This window comes from Notechis scutatus, chromosome 4 (assembly GCF_049901735.1).
Source record: "Notechis scutatus isolate UNSWTSFEM ecotype Mainland chromosome 4, rNotScu1.2, whole genome shotgun sequence".
Taxonomy (NCBI): domain Eukaryota; kingdom Metazoa; phylum Chordata; class Lepidosauria; order Squamata; family Elapidae; genus Notechis; species Notechis scutatus.
The window spans coordinates 60,971,594-60,990,275 of NC_142012.1; the positions used below are offsets into that span (position 1 = coordinate 60,971,594).

At 42.3% G+C, this 18,682-nt stretch overlaps 1 protein-coding gene across 5 annotated transcripts; it reads left to right on the forward strand.

Annotated features, from left to right (window-relative positions):
* Window positions 1–6,947: 6,947 nt before the first annotated feature.
* On the forward strand, window positions 6,948–17,656 carry LOC113417933 (OCIA domain-containing protein 1-like). Of its 5 annotated transcripts, none has more exons than XM_087963569.1 (7): window positions 6,948–7,067; window positions 8,360–8,461; window positions 8,852–8,939; window positions 10,607–10,660; window positions 12,035–12,070; window positions 14,113–14,215; window positions 17,466–17,656. In XM_087963569.1, the coding sequence occupies exons 2-7, from the start codon at window positions 8,408–8,410 to the stop codon at window positions 17,533–17,535; spliced, it is 405 nt and encodes a 134-aa protein (XP_087819695.1). In that variant the 5' UTR covers window positions 6,948–7,067; window positions 8,360–8,407; the 3' UTR covers window positions 17,536–17,656. The 5 variants fall into 5 exon arrangements, with proteins under 5 accessions (XP_087819695.1, XP_087819696.1, XP_087819698.1 ...); XM_087963570.1 differs by having other exon boundaries at window positions 6,981–7,055; XM_026676546.2 differs by having other exon boundaries at window positions 6,994–7,150.
* Window positions 17,657–18,682: the final 1,026 nt, after the last annotated feature.

The window sequence follows — 18,682 nt, forward strand, 5'->3', positions numbered from 1 at the left end:
CGAAGCCCATCGACACAGGTACAAAGGAGGAGTCGAAGGTGGCGGGGAGAAGCGGGGACGGCTGGCTGGCCGGTCGCTCGCCTCGCCTTGCCATACGTACTGATGCTGGTACCGGGCCGCGGATGATTTTGTGATGCCAGTACTGGGCCGTGGCACAAAAAGGTTGGGGGCCACTGTCCTAAAACATATGTAATTGGGCTTAGCTAAAAATCCTTTGCTGTAACTGCATTAACTTTATCATATATTAGGGTGGATTGTAAAAGGGTTCTATGACTCCCATCCTGTTGCCATCTAGGTGTCCACAAGCTTGATTCCAATTCCTACAGTTTTTCAGCCAGTGTGGCATTTGGCTATGGGGCTTGCAATTCAAGACATCAAGAGAATATATAGTTGGGAAAATAGTGATTGCAATATAGTCGTTAGTAGCAATACAATAACACAGTGTCCTAAGCTTAAAAGAAATATAGTGTATATAGGTGATATGCGTACATAAATATAAAAAAGGCTTATAAAGAACAGTAGACAAATTAGAAGTTTCTATTAAGTCAAATTTTCAGTGCTTTATAGGCCCACTTCCAAATATCATTTTATCTTCAGTCTGCATGTATTAACTGCAAGTTTAAGAAAGAATGTCATATGTCCAACAAGATTGCGGCCTGTTAAAATTTATTCTATCATGAATTCACTCCAACCTGATCTTTCAGTGCTAATTTGAAAGGAAACCCATCACCTTACTAAAATTCATACATATGTAAACAGGTCTTGTTTTGGTCTAGACTACAGCCAGAGGTGAGGGAGCACAAATGCTGCCCCTACTTCTGAATTATTCTACAAAAGCAAATATTTGTGTGAGAGATGGCGCCATCGGTCTGTTTGGCTTCAGGATATCATATGCTCTTCCTCTCATGCACCTTCATACTTTAGACGATGATATACTTTGGTGATATATTTGCTTTAGAGACTCTCAAGTTCTGGTGTTCAGCTTTGGGCTCACTCTTCAATTCTCTGTTCTTGCCCACTGTTTGGTCACTCCATAAATTGAAATGCTCAAATCCTTTCTATGTATTACTATGATAATGATCTATCACTATTGTTGTATTACCCTAATCATCACTTGGCCAATAAAGAATTCTAATTCTGATGTAAAATATCATTTGGGATAGAAATACTGTGCATTGCATGTGCATTACAAAAAGCTCCAATTGTTAACCATCTAGCAAGCTAGAATCTATGCTGTTATGTGATCCTGTTACTTCATTTCTCTGTTCCTTATTCAAATCTTATTCTTAGGAGGGAATTAGAAGATAGCTGGATAGGTAGATAGGTAAATAGATAGCTGGAGAGAGAGAGAGAGAGAGAGAGAGAGAGAGAGAGAGAGAGAATTTAATAGAGTAGAATAGAATAGAATAGAATAGAATAGAATAGAATAGAATAGAATAGAATACTTTATTAGCCAAGTGTGATTGGATACACAAGGAATTTATCTTGGTGAAAATGTTCTCAGTGTGCATAAAAGAAAAGATACATTCGTCAAGAATCAAGAATCATAAGGTACGACACTTAATGATAGTCATAGGGACAGTAAGCAATCAAATCTTACTAGGAAACAGTCAGTATAAATCGTAAGGATACAAGCGACAAAGTTACAGTCATACAGTCACAAGTGGGAGGGGATGGTGATAAGGAGTGATGAGAAGATTAACAGTAATAGTACTACAGACTTCGTAGTAGTTGAACAGTATTGAGGGAACAGTTTTATAGAATGTCAAATAATGAAGTTGCTAATACTTCTCTGCTGTATCACTCAGAAATAATGTTTCAGCGATAATTATAATTAATTCATTACGCTAATAATGCTAAATAGTGCAAAATGGACAACATCTATTAGATTGGATCTTTATGTTGATGTTAATTTTATGTAAACATTCAACAGAGCCAGCTGTTAAAGTTTAAAATCCTTTTAAATGTTAAGATTTTTTTTCGTCTTTCCAAAAATAAACCCCTATTTTTTTATACCCAAAGGCATATGAATAACTTTAGTAGCATAATAATTGATTTCATATTTAAACAGTTAAATCATTTAAACATTTCAACAGTTCAAAATTAGAATTTCTCTGCAACCATTTTAAGGTGAGCTAAAAGAGTCAACTCTCAGTATGGTAGTCAATAGCGCTTCCAGGTTAAAACTGGTGCTCACCAACTGTTAAGCCAAGGAATGTTTTTGCTATTCTGAGTAGGTTTACAGGATCCGCAAGAGGTAAATTATACCCATTTATGTAATAGCAATGACAGTAAAGTTAAATTATCAGGTAAGAATTACTGATAGCTTCGATGTAGTTCTACACGATGTATGATTAGAGCAGAGGGCAAATGTTTAGAATCTTCTGTGCAGCCAGAAGAAAAAGATTTCATGCCTTAAAATGTTGCTGTGGTTGTACTGGGATAGAAGAGGGCATTTTAGGACATGATCTAAACAGTGAGTGAATAGTTGAGCTGGCAAACAATTCCCAAAGACCACTGCCAGCTGGAATGCCTTTAGAAGATCCTTGGAGATTCAGCTGCACACTCATAGCACCAGTGTCTTGCTTTTACAAGCATAAATGAAGGAAAACAGAAAACAGCACACAAAATGTTCTTCTTACAGCAAGGACATGTGAGGAGAGCTGGCCCCACTGCTAGTCATTGGAGCCAAAGCTTATGATCTGACTTCCGAAGTATGCAACTGATTTCAAAGTACAGAAATACATTGTCTTCTGCATCCTATAGTCCCACAGAGTCTTGGACAACTCAGTGTGGCCAGTGCAGCCATCTCACTACTGCCAAGTTGCCTCTTCCAACTCGTCGAAGCCAGGTCGCCGCATCACAACTTCACATGGCCAACTTGCTGCGGTGACAACTCGGGGACAGAGAGCTGGGTGGGCAAGTGAGCAGGTGGGCAGAGCACAAAGCAGCAGCGGTGACCAGGGGCTTCCCGTTTTCACATACCGCGCTGCTGCCACTACCGCCGCCAAGCTCTGGGCTAAAGACGCTGAAGGCGGTGGCGGCAGGGGAGGTATGAAAATGGGAAGCCCCTGAGTTTGGTGCGTGAAAATGTTCTTCTTTGGATATCACTTCTGGAATTTGTGCTTGTGAAGGAGGAAAAATGAAATTTCAGTCTTGGCTTTGTTGATTAGAAAGATTTGGTGTGATAAAGGTAAAGGTAAGGGTTCCCCTCACACACATGTGCTAGTCGTTTCCAGCTCTAGGGGGCGGTGCTCATCTCTGTTACAAAGCCAGTGCTGTCCGAAGACGTCTCCGTGGTCATGTGACCGGCATGACTAAATGCCGAAGGCGCATGGAACACTGTTACCTTCCCACCAAAATGGTCCCTATTTTTCTACTTGCATTTTTTACGTGCTTTCGACCTGCTAGGTTGGCAGAAGCTGGGACAAGTAACGGGAGCTCACTCCGTTACGCGACGCTAGGGATTCAAACTGCCAAACTGATGACATTTCTGATTGACAAGCTCAGCATCTTAGCCATGAAACCACTGCGTCCCCTTGGTGTTATAGAAACGGCTAATTATATATTAATATGTAAAAGCAACAAGTGGAGGTTGGAGTGTGTTTATCTTGTACTGTGGTAGGAAGAGTTGGAAGTCAATGCTCCCCTTTTCTTTCTTCCTTTACTTCCCCCTTGTATTTCACATCCCTTTTTCTCGTTCCTTTTCCTTCCCTCGATTTCCTATTTTGTTTTCTTTTTTTGTATTTTATACAATAAAAAATTATTAAATTTTGACAATGGGAAGCCCCTGGCCTTAGCTACTGCTCACCTGCCCACCTCCCTGCCCACCCAGCTTTTCCTCCAGCTGCCTGCATTGAGTTGGTTGTGTGGCTGTGGTGGTAGTGAGTTGGCAATGGCAAGCTGGCAGCAGTGAGATGGCCGCATCAGATTGTCTCATTCTGAGTCCCACATAGCTCTATTATTCACATGACCACCTTGAACCGTGATGGCGAACCTATGGCACGCATGCCACAGGTGGCACGCAGAGCCATTTATGCTGGCACACGAGCCGCAGGCAAACTTACCTCACTGCGCATGCACACGCCTCACAGCTGATTTTCGTCCTGTTTGTGGCCTTTTTCGCCCTCCCGGAGGCTTGAGGAAAACCTCTGCAGCCTTGGGAGGCCGAAAAACGGGCCTTCCGGAAATACCGGAACTATTGAAACAGGCCCGTTTTTCGGCCTCCAAAAGCTGCAGATGCTTCCCTCAAGCCTCCGGTAGGGCGAAAACAGCCTCCCCTGGGCTCCAGAGGCCCTCCGGAGGCTGAAAATGGGCACTTCCAGACTTTCCGGAAGACCCGTTTTTTGGCCTCCCGAGGCTGCAGAGGCTTCCCTTGAGCTACCAGGAGGGTAGAAAAGGCCTCAAACGGGCCAAAAATCAGCTGCGAGGCACGCACATGCGCAGTGCAGGTAAAGAGGCAGGGGGTTGCGCATGCATACGCAAGGGGCGGGGTGCATTGCATTGTGGGTGCTGGCATGTGCATGCTTTTGGCACACCACAACAAAAAGTGTCACCATTGCTGACCTAGAAGTCAAGCTCAAACAGGTTAAAAAGCCCTCCTGACCATATACAGACAGTCCTTGCCTTATAACCATTCATTTATTGGCTACTCGAGGTAACAAAAGTGCTGAAGAAAGTGAATTATGACCAGCCTTGCACTTACAACCGTCGTAGGATCTCTACAGTCACATGATCAAAATTTGGGCACTTGGCCGCAGTTGCAGTGTCCCACAGTCATGTGATCACCATTTGTCACCTTCCCAGCCAGCTTCCGATAAGCAAAATCAGTGGGGGAATCTGGATTCATTTAACAGATGTGTGATTCACTTAACAATTGCAGTGATTTGTTTAACAACAGTGGCAAAAAAGGTCATGTTCTGACTAAGGCTTCCTAGACCATAACGATGTACACACTTATTTTACAAACAAGACTTATTTTATTGCCATGCTGGGAATTGTTTTCATTCCCAGCCGGAATTAATCTCAAACAGTCCCTTGAGATAAGCACCCACCTTTCTTTTCTGTGTGATTGGATACACAAGGAATTTGTCTTGGTGCAAATGCTCCCAGTGTACATAAAAGAAAAGAGACATTCATCATAAAAGAAAAGATACATTCGTCAAGAGACAAGAATCATAAGGTACGACACTTAATGATAGTCATAGGGTACAATAAGCAATCAAATCATACTAGGAAACAGTCAATATAAATCATAAGGTTACAAGCAACAAAGTCACAGTCATACAGTCATAAGTGGGAGGAGATGGGTGAAAGGAAGGATGGGAGGATTAATAGTAATAGTAATGGAGACTTAGTAAATAGTTAGACAGTGTTGAGGGAATTATTTGTTTAGCAGAGTGATGGCATTTGGGAAAAAACTGTCCTTGTGTCTAGTTGTTCTGTTGTGCAGTGCTCTATAGCATCGTTTTGAGGGAAGGAGTTGAAACAGTTTATGTACAGGATGTGAGGGGCCTGTAAATATTTTCATAGCCCTCTTTTTGACTCGTGCAGTATACAGGTCCTCAGTGGAAGGTAGGTTGGTAGTAATTGTTTTTTCTGCAGTCCTAATTACTCTCTGAAGTCTGTGTCTGTCTTGTTGGGTTGCAGAGCCAAACCGGACAGTTATAGAGGTGCAGATGACAGAGTCAATAATTCCTCTGTAGAACTGGATCAGCAGCACTTTTCTTTTTAGGTGATCCTTTAATATTCCACTCTTCTAGCTAACTTACTTGAAGGTATTAGGGTTGCTCAGAAAGTATTATGGTGTGCTTATATGAAAGCTGTGATTCAAATTATAATTGGGTCCTTTTTTTGTAGGATGGTGAAACCTCATGACTGTAATTAAAAATAACATTACAGCTGAGGGGGTGGTTCTGCCAGTTTGGCTTTTATGAGTAAAAGCCAATGTCAGGCTTGTAGTTTGGAAATAAGGCTAAATGTTTGAGAACACTGGCGCTTGGAATTTAATTGGTTTTTTAAAAAAAAAAAAATCTTTCAAATGCCAAATATGCAGAATGACTGGAATTTCCACTGCAATTTAATTTCCAAATGAGAACCATTTTCTGGGGGTTGTATATAAGGTCCATTAGATTGAGATTCTATGAAGATTCTCAGTCATCCAGGCAGTGGTCATTCCAAAAGTGCTTTTTTCAAGAGGCAACTTGGACTTTCTGGTTTTTCTTTGAAGATGTTTCGCTTCTCCTCCGAGAAACTTCTGCTGGGAGCTGAAGAAGCTTCTTGGATGAGAAGTGAAAAGTCTTCAAAGAAAAACCAGAAAGTCCAATTGCCTCTTGAAAAAAAAAAAAAACACTTTTGGAACAACCACGACCTGAATGACTGAGAATCTCCATAGACTACAGGTCCCCAAACTTGGCAACTTTAAGACTTGTGGACTTCAACTCCCACAATTCCTCAGCCAGCTTTGCTGGGAATTGGGAATTGAAGTACACAAGTCTTAAAGTTGCCAAGTTTGGAGACCTCTGCCATAGACATTTAGCTACCTGTACTGTCAACTTAACCCAAATGTGAGAGGTTGGACCAGAGGTGGGGACAGATGGGCCTTTTATAACTTCTGGACTTCAACTCCCAGAATTCCTGAGCCATCATGGCTGACGCAGGAATTCTGGGAGTTGAAGTCCAGCAGTCATAAAAGGGCCATCGTTCCCCATTCCTGAGGTAAGACCTAGAGCACAGAACACCATCAGAGTTGATGGTCTTCTAGTTCAGCTCAAGACCTGCTACTAGACCTAGGTGGGGTAGCTGCAGATCGTCATAACACCCGTAACTCCGACACAAATCCAATCCCCTCAGTCCTTTCTTCCCTCCCTGCGGCAACCCCTCCCGCCTCTTCGCAAAGAGATGCTGCAAACGACCGCCCCGCTTCTCAACCAATCCGAGAGACCCAACTTATCCGCCACGCCCCCTCGCCACGCCCCCCCGGGCGGCCTCAGCGCAGGACAAAACCCGCTGAGGGGCCTGGCCTAGTCGTGAAGGCGCCCCTTCTCTACAGGCGGGTCCCGCCGCAGGTCGAGGCGACCCCGAGCGGTGGGAGGGTGGAGGAAAACGGTGGGAGAGGCGGGGAGAAGCTGGGAGGGCACCCGGGGGAAAGGTAGGGAAGCCGGGAGAGAGAGAGAGAGAGAGAGAGACGGCGAGGGGTTGACCGCCCGCCCGAATAAGCCTTGCCCTGCAAAGGTGCCCCTTGAGGCGAGGAGTGGGGCTGAATGGAGCGACACTCCCCTCCCGTTGCACGCTTCGATAGCGGCGCCTGCTTCTTCCCAGCGTGCCAATATATAAGGCGTATTATAGTACATTATATATTCCTGTAGAGCAGGGAAACGACAGTCCCTTTTTTTTTTTAACTTCTGGACTTCAACTCCCAGAATTCCTGAGCCGGCCATTCCCGCTGAGCCCGGCTATGCCCGCTGGCTCAGGAATTCTGGGAGTTGAAGTCCAGAAGTTAAAAAAAAGTGGGGGTGCTATCCTCCTTCACCTGTGCTGTGTATAGAGCCATGCCTTAAAAGCTGCCCAAGGTCGAGGAACTCTCCTGTTGACTTAAAACCGGGCAAGGAACCATTACGAGAGCTTTGGCCGCGTGAATGTGTGGCAGCAAAAAATAACAAAAAGGCGCTTGACCATCTGGTGTCCTGAACAGCATGACTTATTTCAGGGGTCTCCAAACTTGGCAACTTTGAGACTTGTGGACTTCAACTCCCAGAATTCCTCAGCCAACTTTGCTGGCTGAGGAATTCTGGAAGTTGAAGTCCACAAGTCTCAAAAGTTGCCAAGTTTGGAGATCCCTGAGTTATTTAAACAACAGAATTTCCCCCAGAGGTTCTCCTGACTCCACCAGACCAGAGTGGTTTCTATCCTGAGGACAACCTCATTCCAGAGGGCAGGCCTTGATAGATGGGCATTATTTAATCAGAGGAAGCCAGGGCCTGCCAACCCTTACAAGATGGAATTGGCCAGGCAGCTAGTAGGGGGAGACAGGTGGTCCTACAGATTAACCAGGTTGCATGCCAGGTAGAAACATGCACCTTGAATGGCACTTGGAAGCAGACTGCAGCTCACAAAGCAGTGGTGTAATACGATCACCCCGAGTTATGCTCGTCATTGTGTGACCAATAGAAGGAGGGGTGGGATTCAACCGGTGTTACTACCGATTCGGTAATTATGTTACCAGTAGCATCCCACCCCTGAATAGAAACCTCTGGGTGGTCTTCAAAGTCAGAATTATGCTAACCATATAGCAAAAAGGGCTTTCGAAGTTTTCTTAAAATGCACAGTCGACTATATTTTGTGAATTCTGTTCTTGTAGGACACTCACGTTTCGGGTGCTCAGATTTCCTGGAACCACTAAAGAAACATGGATTCTACTCCAGAAGATACTGAGGCCTCTTCAACAGAAAATAAGACCCAGGTTGGTCCTTTCTTCTCTGCAGAGATTCATTTCTGCCCTGGTTCAAAGGTTGAACAACCTCTCTTGTGATGTTGCATCATAACAATTATAATTGTATTTTAGCAGCAAAATAATAATAATAATAGTAGTAGTAATAATAATAATACAACATTATTATATTAACTCTAAATTGCGCTATTTTCTTCCCAAACTTTTAACTTTTTTAAACTGACTTGTTTTATGAGTTTTTAATAATATTCAACTGGTAATGATCAACTAAATCATAGATCATAATGTTCTACATCTTCAAGAATTTTCTGTTTTAGCATAGGAAAAAAACCCACAATATTTTATTCTTTTAGTTCAACATGCTGTTCTCATACTCTTATTTATTTAGATTTTTATTTCCAGAATCTATTCGGTTATCCAAGAAGCATCAGTGGGGAAGAGATTGAAAATATCAATCAAATATGTAAAGAAGAAAGCTTCTGGTACAGAGGTATATTCCTTTGTTCTGGTACAAGAAGAAATATAATTGTATTTTGGTTTGTATTTCTTTATTCTACTGTTGTCAAGTCCACCTGAGGATTGCTAATATTTGGAATTGACAACATGTTCCCTCCAAAGACCATATCCATTACTTGACAGGAGCTGTAAAATGTACATGCCTTTTATTCATTTCCTTCCATAGGTATCTGCTATAGTCTGGTAAGACTCTCAGTAATTTGCAGGCAATAAAAATACCTAAATTTTCCTTTGTACTTTTTAAAAATTGGAAACAACCAAAATTACTCACTGAAAATAACTTGAAAACCCAAAATGTGATGAATAGTAACTTTAGTTTACTCATCCATAATAATTACATACAGTTATGCATGCAGTTATTCTTCCTCTCCACGTGCATGTTCCTGTATAAACATTTGTCTCCCAGCATTGTCCCCTCCCCTATCTCTGACCCCCAGTAATCTGAGTATCCTCCCGTATTTCACAGGATTTAAATCCCAAACCAAGATTACATTCCAATAATGATATTTTCAGTGACTGCATTTGGAGACATCTTGTCGTCTTCATTATAAGAAATGCTGTTTGATTTAAGCAACCTATTCTGCTCCACTTCCCACCACCTCACCCCAGTTTAAATCCTACATCAGTTTAGCTTCTCTGTACATCTGATGAAATGAGCTTCAGCCCACAAAAGCTTATGCCTTTTAATTAAATTTGCTAGTCAGAAAAAGTGCTCCCGTACCCAACTATTTTTTCACACCTCCAGTGGGGACCACAAGATCAGAAACGTTTGCTTCCATTTTTAATTTACCATAGTTTATTCTTACTTTAAAAGGTAATTTATTTAAACTATTTTTCATTGACTAAAGTTTGAAGTTCATTTGTTTCTGCAAGCTCTAGCTAAGGCTAGTCTTGGTTCAGATATAAAAATTAAAGAACCAAACTGGAAGGAAATGTCTCAGATTTCTTTGCAATCATATTTGTAGAAGGGAAGGAAGAAAAAGATGACTGCGTCTTATCTAACTCATTTCCATAAAAAGAAGCTGTAATCACTATCCCCAATGGTATCAGTGATGGATTTAGATGGTTTTTTTTTTCTAAGTAGAGCAGTGTTTCTCAACCTTGGCAAATTTAAGACATATGAACTTCAAGTCCCACAATTTCTCAGCTAGCATGAAGTCCACACATCTAAAAGTTACTAAGGTTTAGAAACACTGAATTAGAGATATTGCTTCCAGATGCTTACCAAATCATCCTTTCATGATAACAATAGCACTTAGACTTATATACCACTTCATGGTGCTTTTACAGCCCTCTCTAAGCAGTTTACAGAGTCAATATATTGCCCCCAACAATCTGGGTCCTCATTTTACCAACCTTGGAAGGATGGAAGGCTGAGTCAACCTTTACCCAGTAAGACTCGAACTGCTGGCAGTTGCAGTTAGCTTGCAATGCTGCATTCTAACAACTGCCACCAGACAGCCAGATGAAAACTTCTAATACTAAGTTTCCTAAATTTCTTTTATAAACTGGGCACCTATGATTAGCAAATTCAGAAAAGGCCAGGATGTTGTAAAGTTTCATCTGCTGCTTCACTGGGAGTGGGGGCTCATGGGAATGAAGACCCAGGCTGAAATTGTTTGTTGCAATGTTTGTTTACAGCGCTTCCTCTATCTCTTGCAAGTATGCTTATTACTCAAGGACTAATTACTAAAGGTAAGTAGATTTTTTTTAAAGTTAAAAAGATGTGGTGAATTTTGCAAAACGATCAGTGACTGACCATTTCCATGAAAGAAGCGTTAGGAGAAAACCCCTAATCTATATAACAATGGAACTGTAAAAAGGTGGACTGATAAAAATTTTATGTGGAGAGAACGTGTGTAATCTGGGCACATTTGTCCCACGATTGAGAAAACATGTCTTTCAGAGACATTTTTTTTTAATATCGGTCGTGAAATAATGACTTCTGTAGTGAATCTACAGACTTTCAGCTGCCCATACTATTGCCTTCAACAGCTAGAGCAGTGGTGGCTAACCTTTTGGGCTCCTGTGCCGCGCCCCCCACGCCCCCTACACAAGTGCACACGATTTCCCCACCACCCCCTTACCTGCACTGAGCATGCGCGCGCCTCCCAGCTGATTTTTGACCTGTTTTTAGGCCTCCCAGAGGCTTGAGGGAAGCCTCTGCCGCCTTTGGAGGCTGAAAAATGGGCCTGTTTTGTCACTTCCGGTATTTCCAGAAATACAGGAAGTGACAAATGGGCCTGTTTTTAGGCCTCCAAAGGCTGCAGAGGCTTCCCTTGAGCCTCTGGGAAGCTGAAAATCAGCTGGGAGGCACGCACATGCGCAGTGCAGGTAAATTTGTCTGGGGCTAGCGTGCCCGTGGCACGTGCAGCATAGGTTCGCCATCACAGAGCTAGAGGAAATAGAAGAGGTTTTTGAGGAATAAAATATATACAATTTTTAATTTCATGTTCATGTTTAATCTGAAAAAAAAGTGTGTTGGAAAGTAACGATTTAAGTACCATCCCTTTAAAGTTTGTCTACAGGAATCATTGTAATGTTGGTTTGCAATATTTCCTTTTTATCTTTTTGTTAAAAATGTTTCATTATGTTAGTCATTAACAATCTAGCCTTTTTGTTTTCTTTCTTACAAGTGCACGTTACAGTTGGACTTCCAGCTTAATAAATGTATTTAAGTGGTAATATTTCTCATGTCTTGATTTTTGATCAATTGTGACAGGTATGGCAGCTAGAAGAGGCAGAGTGTACTTTTTTGTAATCCATTAACCAAGCAAGGTTGCTTTTGGTTTAAAGTAACGGTTTAAAGCAATAAGTCAAGGTAGTCCTTGATCTAATTGAGTGGAATTATAGAATAGAATAGAATAGAATAGAATAGAATTCTTTATTGGCCAAGTGTGATTGGACACACAAGGAATTTGCCTCCAGTATATAAGTTCTCAGTGTACATAAAAGAAAAGATGGTTAGTTGTTGCTGTCATTCAGCAAGTCACTTGCTGAATGTGCAAACCTGGTCCATATTTCAACTTGGCCTAAAAATCTTCTTTTAAAAATGATTTCTTTTTCTAGGGATTATCAAGACTGCTTCTACGAATACAGTAGTTGGTAAGTTTTGAACGGCTGTGAAGTTACAGCAGGAAAAAAATAAAAAGGGTTTAGTCTATATTTAGTAAAATGGACATCTCTCTTATGCAGTGTTTCTCAACTTTGGCAACGTTAAGGTGATTATGGCTGGCTGAGGAATTCTGGGAGTTGAAGTCTTAAAGTTGCCGACCATATTTGCACTCAAACATAGAGCATGTGGGGAATGCATATATCAGCCCTTTAAGAAAGGCCTAGTAGGAAACAGATTAAAGATTCCAGAAATGCCATCATTGTTGTAGGATAGAGTTAGCAGTGATGGGATTCAAATTTTTTTACTACCGGTTCTATGGGCATGGCTTGGTGGGCGTGGCAGGAGAAGGAGACTGTAAAATCTCCAGTCAGAGGTGGTATTTGCTGGTTCTGTGAACGACTCAAAATTTCGGCTACCGGTTCTCCAGAACTGGTCAGAACCTGCTGAATATCCACCTCTGATAGAATAACAGAATCTTGAAAAGTGACCAAGTCCTGATCAAGTTTTCCCTCTGTCCATCTTACATCAAACCAAACCAAATCAAATCAGGATTATTTGGAGTTACTGTTTCCTTCCCCATCACTGAATTATTTTTATTTTCCTAACTATTCCTGCATACTCTCTTCAAGGTTTACTACACATTCCTTTATTCCAAGAGAACTTAGAAGTGTTTAAATTTTAGCAGATTGTATACAGTTAGTCCTCAGCTTACAACCACAATGGAGCCACAAACTTCTGTTGCTGAGCAAGCCTGTTGTTAAATAACCTTTGTCCCATTTTATGGCTTTTCCTGCCATAGCGGTTGAATCTGAACATTGCAGTTGTTAAGTTGGTAACAACTGTTGTTAAACGAATCCGTTTCCCCATTGATTTCGCTTGTCAGAAAAGGTTGCAAAAGGAGATCCCGTGACCCCAGGACACTGCAACCGTCATAAATATGAGTCAGTTGCCAAGCATCTGCATTTTGATCACACGAGCATGGAGATGCTGCAATGGTCATGAGTGTGAAAAAGGTTTTAGTCATTTTTTTCAGTGCCAGTAACTTTGAATGGTCACTAAACAAACTGTGGTAATCCGAAAACTACCTGTAGTTGTGCTGAGAATTTTAAAATAATTGCTATTTTTATAAATTAAGAATCTGTAGCCCCCAGATTCTTGCCTATTTCATTAAAAATATTTATAGCCTATGATGACCCAGGAAGCAGCACAGAAGTAATAAATTCCCAAACGTAAATAAATTTCCTGTAATGCCTCCAACTTGGCCCCACTGTTCAATTGTTCGCAGTTGGAGATTAAACTCTTTCCAAAATAGTCTCCAGCAGAAATAAATACAGTCCAAACTCAAAGAACAGATAACGGAGAAATAAAAAACCAAAACAAACCTCACTGAAGGAATTTCCACGACAGACCAGGATAATTAATTACAAACTTCAAGAAGATAACAAGGCACAGTCCATTGGAAGAATGCCAACCAAGATAAACCTCAGCCAGAAATAAAACACGCTTTGCTTCTAGCAACGCTGTGTTTTAAATGCCCCTCCTTTATACTATTCCCCCCAGCTGCAGCCAATGAGGGAGATCATGGCCGTTTCCTCTCCAGTAAGCCAAGTTGTTCCCTTCTTTCCTCCCTGCGTGCCCTAGAATGAAGAGGGGATGGGCCTGGGTCTTCCTCTGACTGCCCAGCCGGCCTCTGCCCTTCCCCAGCCTCCTCCACCACCTCCAGAGCCACATTTCCACTCCCTGTTGGCTGTTCGTCCTCTCCCTCAGTCAGTCTCTACCAGGGGCATGACATAGCCTGGGCACTGTGAGGCCTGTTGCTTCGTGCAGTGAGGTTTTAATTGTGAGAAGAATCCAACTTTAACACCGTTGGACGAATGGGCCAACACATTTCTAATGCCCGCTCTCAAAATGACCCTCAATGAAACACTGTTAAAAGCAGATTTCTCACATTATAGGTCAATGCAGGACACCAATATATATATATATGGAAAATTCATTGCAGGTTACTGATGCCGTTGCTTTTCCTTTATAGTTGTTGGTGCTGTGGCGTTTTTTGTTGGGAAAATGTTATATGCTAAAAAATGTACACAGAGTTTTGAAAGTCTTCTTGTGCCATTCGGACCGGAACAGAACAGGTTTGTTTGGAATTCATACTTACAATGATAGTTTGGGGGTGGGGTGGGGGGTTAGAGCAGTGTCTCTCAATCTTAGCAGCTTTAAGATGTGTGGTTCAATTTCTGGAATTCTTCACAGCCAGCATGCTGGTTAGGGAATTCTGGAAGTCCCACATTTTAAAGTTGTTGTGGCTGAGAAACACTGAGGTGAGATGGTTCAGTTATTTTTGTGGATTACCTGTTTCTGCCTTTTGGTCTTTCAGTAAAATTGGAAGAGCATAGCAATAGCACTTGGACTTATATACCACTTCACAGAGTTTTACGGTCCCTCTCTAAGCAGGTTACCCCCCAACAACCTGGGTCCTCATTTTACCCACCTTGGAAGGATGGAAGGCTGAGTCAACCTTGAGCTTGGTGGGATTTGCTGGGCAATATTGCATTCTAACCACTGTGCCACCAAACTCCTGCATTCAAGAGTCTTCATCCTCCCCCTTACCCTCTCTTCTTCCTTTCCCTGTGTTATTAACAAATCATATGGGATTTGGAATTCAACCATCATATCTTTTATGATTTGTGTCATTGTGTGTGAAAGAAGGAGGAAACTGGATGAATCCAAGCTTTGGGCTTAGGAGTTGTACTGTGAAAATGCAGTTTAACATTACATCGGAGTAATACCATAGTTTTCAAAGAACTTTTCAAGTGTTACTTTATATAGATGGAAATGGGACTACTGAGGGAGAATTAAGATGAATCCCTGTTGATGTTTAATAAGGGGATCCTGAATCCGACTCAGTTCCTCTCAGGTTATGTTCCTAGTTTGAATACTTTTTACAAGATTGAGAAGAGAACAATCAGAATCATAAGGCTGGCAGGGTCCTTGGAAGTCTCACAGGCCACGGGTGCCCAACCTGTGGGCTATGGCCCATTATTGAGGCATGGTCTGTTGGCCACCGGCCTGCATGAATGGCTGACCCCCTCGCGCTAGTGTCACCATTAGCATCACACGGGCACTAGCGTCATCCCGTCCCATGATCGCTCATGGCCCCATTTGCTCTCACGGCCCCGTTCATGCATATGCATGTTCAGAGTATTGCAGTGCAAATTCAGCACCAGAAAAGTAAACACAGATGGCTGAGGCTTCATTTAACTTCTTTATAAACACAAGTAAATTTTACAATACCAGTTGTAGATTTCTCCAACATGGAGCAAACTCAAAACAGCAGATATGTTACAGGTTCAGAGCAGAACAGCAACTCAACTTCAGCAGACAAGCAAACAAGTTAGTTTCTTTTTCACTTTAGAGCTGAACACAGAACAGAGATAAACCACATCCAGATTCTCTCTTTAAGTTTCAGCCCTCAACTCATCCTTTGTTGGTTGACCTTGTTACTAAGCTCTATTCCAGTTCATGAATATACTCTGACAGTGCATGTATGCGTAAAGGTACTTGCCCCTCCCACCCCGCCCCACTCTGGACCACCAACCCAGAAAGGTTGGGGAACTAGTCCAACTCCCTTCCCAAAGCAGAAGTCCTTACATCATCCTGGGCAAATGGCTGTCCAATCTTTTCTTTAAAAACTTCAGAGATGAAGCAGCTACAACTCTGGGAGGCAAGCTATTCCATCGGTTAATTGTTCTCATTGTTGGGAAATTTCTCATTAGTTCCAGATTGAGTCTTCCCCTGATGAGCTTCCCACCTGTTGCTTCTTGCATTGCCCTCAGGTGCTTTGGAGAATAAATTGAAACCCTTTTCTCTGTGCCTGCCCTTCAAGTATTGGAAGATGGCTATCATGTCACCCCTAAGCTTTCTTTTCATTAAGCTTAAACTTATCTTGTTCACTTAACCATTCTTCATATACACTAGTTTAGCCTCCAGACCACTTATCCTCTTTGTTGCTCTTCTCTGCGCTCTTTCTAGGGCCATGATGGTGAACCTATGGTACGCGTGGCACACAGGTGGCACACAGAGCCATTTGTGGCACACAAGCTGCAGGCAAACTTACCTCACTGCGCATGCGCGCGCCTCACAGCTGATTTTCGGCCGGTTTGAGGCCTTTTTCAGGCTCCCAAAGGCTTGAGGAAGGCTTCTGCAGGCTTTGCAGGCCGAAAACTAGCCCTGTTTCATCACTTCCGGTATTTTCAGAAAAACAGGAAGTGACGAAACGGGGCTAGTTTTCGGCCTACAAAGCCTGCAGAAGCCTTCCTCAAGCCTTTGGGAGCCCGAAAAAGGTCTCAAACTGGCCGAACATCAGTTGTGAGGTGCAGTGCAGATACAGGGGCGGCGGGGCGGGTGGATGGATTGCATGTGCATGCGTAGGGGGTGGGGGGCGCATTGCCTTCTGGGTACTGGCACGCAAGAATGCAAGCACACGCACAATTTTTGGCACAGGAGCCCAAAAAGGTTAGCCACCATTGTTCTAGGGTCTCAGGATCTTTTTGGGTGACCAGAATTGGATGCAGTATTTCAAATGTGGCCTTACCAGTGCAGTATAGAGTAGTACTATCACTTGATACTGTTGATGAAGCCTAGGACTACATTGGCTTATTTGGTAGCTGCAGCACATTGCTATCTCATGCTTAAGCAGTGATCTACTAGGACACCTAGATCCCTCAGTTACCTGCTGTTGAGCCAGGTACCTCCTATTCTCTACCTGGGCATTTAGTTTCTCCAGCCTAACTGCAGGACCTTTACCCACTGGACTGCATCTTGTTGGCTAGGGCCTATTGCTCAAGCCTATGAAGATCCCTTCTGAAACTCGAGTCTGTCTTCTATCTTATTTAGTATTTTTGGGAATAACTATTGGACTTTAGACTTGTTTGAGCCTGCAGTGACTTGCCTAGTGTAACATTTTGTGTCATACAGAGGCCAATGTACTGCATTCAGGAAACTGATAAGCATAGACAATAGTTCTTTAGGACGGTTGATGGAGAAAGAATAGAAAATTGACTAGTGACTATTATCCCAACAAAATTGCATCACGCCAGAGTGGAGATGAGCTTAGTGTTATTTCTGTGTTGTGCTTTATTGTATGTTTTTAACTCTAACCGTAGTACTGATTTGATAAAACTATTCAGAGTGAACAGATTCAATGTAATAGAAACATGTGATAAATGAATGACAGCTGTTCACCTATTACTGCTCCATAAACCTGCTATTTAAGGCACTTTTTGTAATTCCAGAAATAAAAATGACCGTGCTATAATTTTATAACATTGACTTTTTTTAAATAAACCAGAATTCAATCTTTTTATCTGCTCCTAATCCTTTTAGGAAACATTATCCTACAGATGAAGCCAAAGCCAATCCTCAAATGAAAAAAACAGATACTTCTGTTTCTTAAAACAAGCACACATTAACAAAATTAATATTTTGCTCACATTAATGTATCCCCACTCTTATGCGAAGACACTGTACAGAATTATGAATATTGGAATAAAGTGATTATTTTGTGTATTGGTAAATCTGCTTATTTTCTCTAAATACAGAGAATTCTCATTACTCGCAGTGTTCATGTTCTGTAAAATCGCTGCGAACACCAAATTGGCAAATGCCGACGCCTCAGCTGGGAACAGCTGTGTATCAGGTGACTCAAATGATGTGCATGTCTGTAAAGAAGTGCCATAAGCATTGTGAGTGCTGAGTTTGTGGCTACAAATCAATTTTTGGGAGTATGAAATTTACGTACAAGTACAGGGAGGCCTCAATTGACAATGGGTCACTTAATAACCATGTGAAGTTGCAATGGCCTCCAAAAAATGTTACTTACCACTCATCCTCAAAGTTACGATTGCCGCACCAACCCAGCAATTGCATGATCACATTTCAGGTGATTGGCAACCTTCTCACATTTACACTCTGTTGCAGGTCCCATAGTCACGTGATCATATTTTGCAATGGTTTTTTGCCATTTTCTGGCAAAAAAAAATAATCCCATTAGATAAGATGGATTCTGTGATGATTCCCCCCGGACGCTTCTCCAGATACCTCTCTAGATGTCAGCTCGGGGGAGGATAAACCAGTTCCTGGCATGTCAGGAGCTGAGTTTGATTGATGTCTCTGAGCAGCAGTTGGTAACAGATTTGGCTGAGGCCTCTAAGTGGGGAAAGCATGCAACTAGAGCCATTCCATGAGGAGGAACTGCCTTCTGCACCTGATCCCAAGGACACCTAGGGCAGAGAAAAGGCAGGAACAGAGAAGGTGGGCCAGACTACTTGTGAGGAGAAAGCCTCATCCTTCTTGATGGACTGCACCAGAATTTAGCTATTTAGCTGGCTATTCAGTCTTGGTCTTCATCTTTTTGGGATGATCTGAACTGGGATAAAAATGGAAGTGCAACCCTGTTGGTCCTCCTGGACTTCTCAACTGCTTTCAATACCAATAACCATGGTTATCTTTCTAGGCAGGCTCCCTGAGTTGAGATACAGGGATACAGTAGTTCTGTTCCTACTTGGATGGCCATTTCCAGAAGGTGATACTGAGAGATTAGT

Bases quoted from the DNA above. Each gene is read 5' to 3' on its own strand.
- LOC113417933 (XM_087963569.1), top strand. From the start codon at position 8,408: ATGGATTCTACTCCAGAAGATACTGAGGCCTCTTCAACAGAAAATAAG. The intron at 10,661-12,034 runs GTAAGTAGATTT...TTCTTTTTCTAG, and splicing joins TCAAGGACTAATTACTAAAG to GGATTATCAAGACTGCTTCT. The intron at 14,216-17,465 runs GTTTGTTTGGAA...TAATCCTTTTAG, and splicing joins TTCGGACCGGAACAGAACAG to GAAACATTATCCTACAGATG.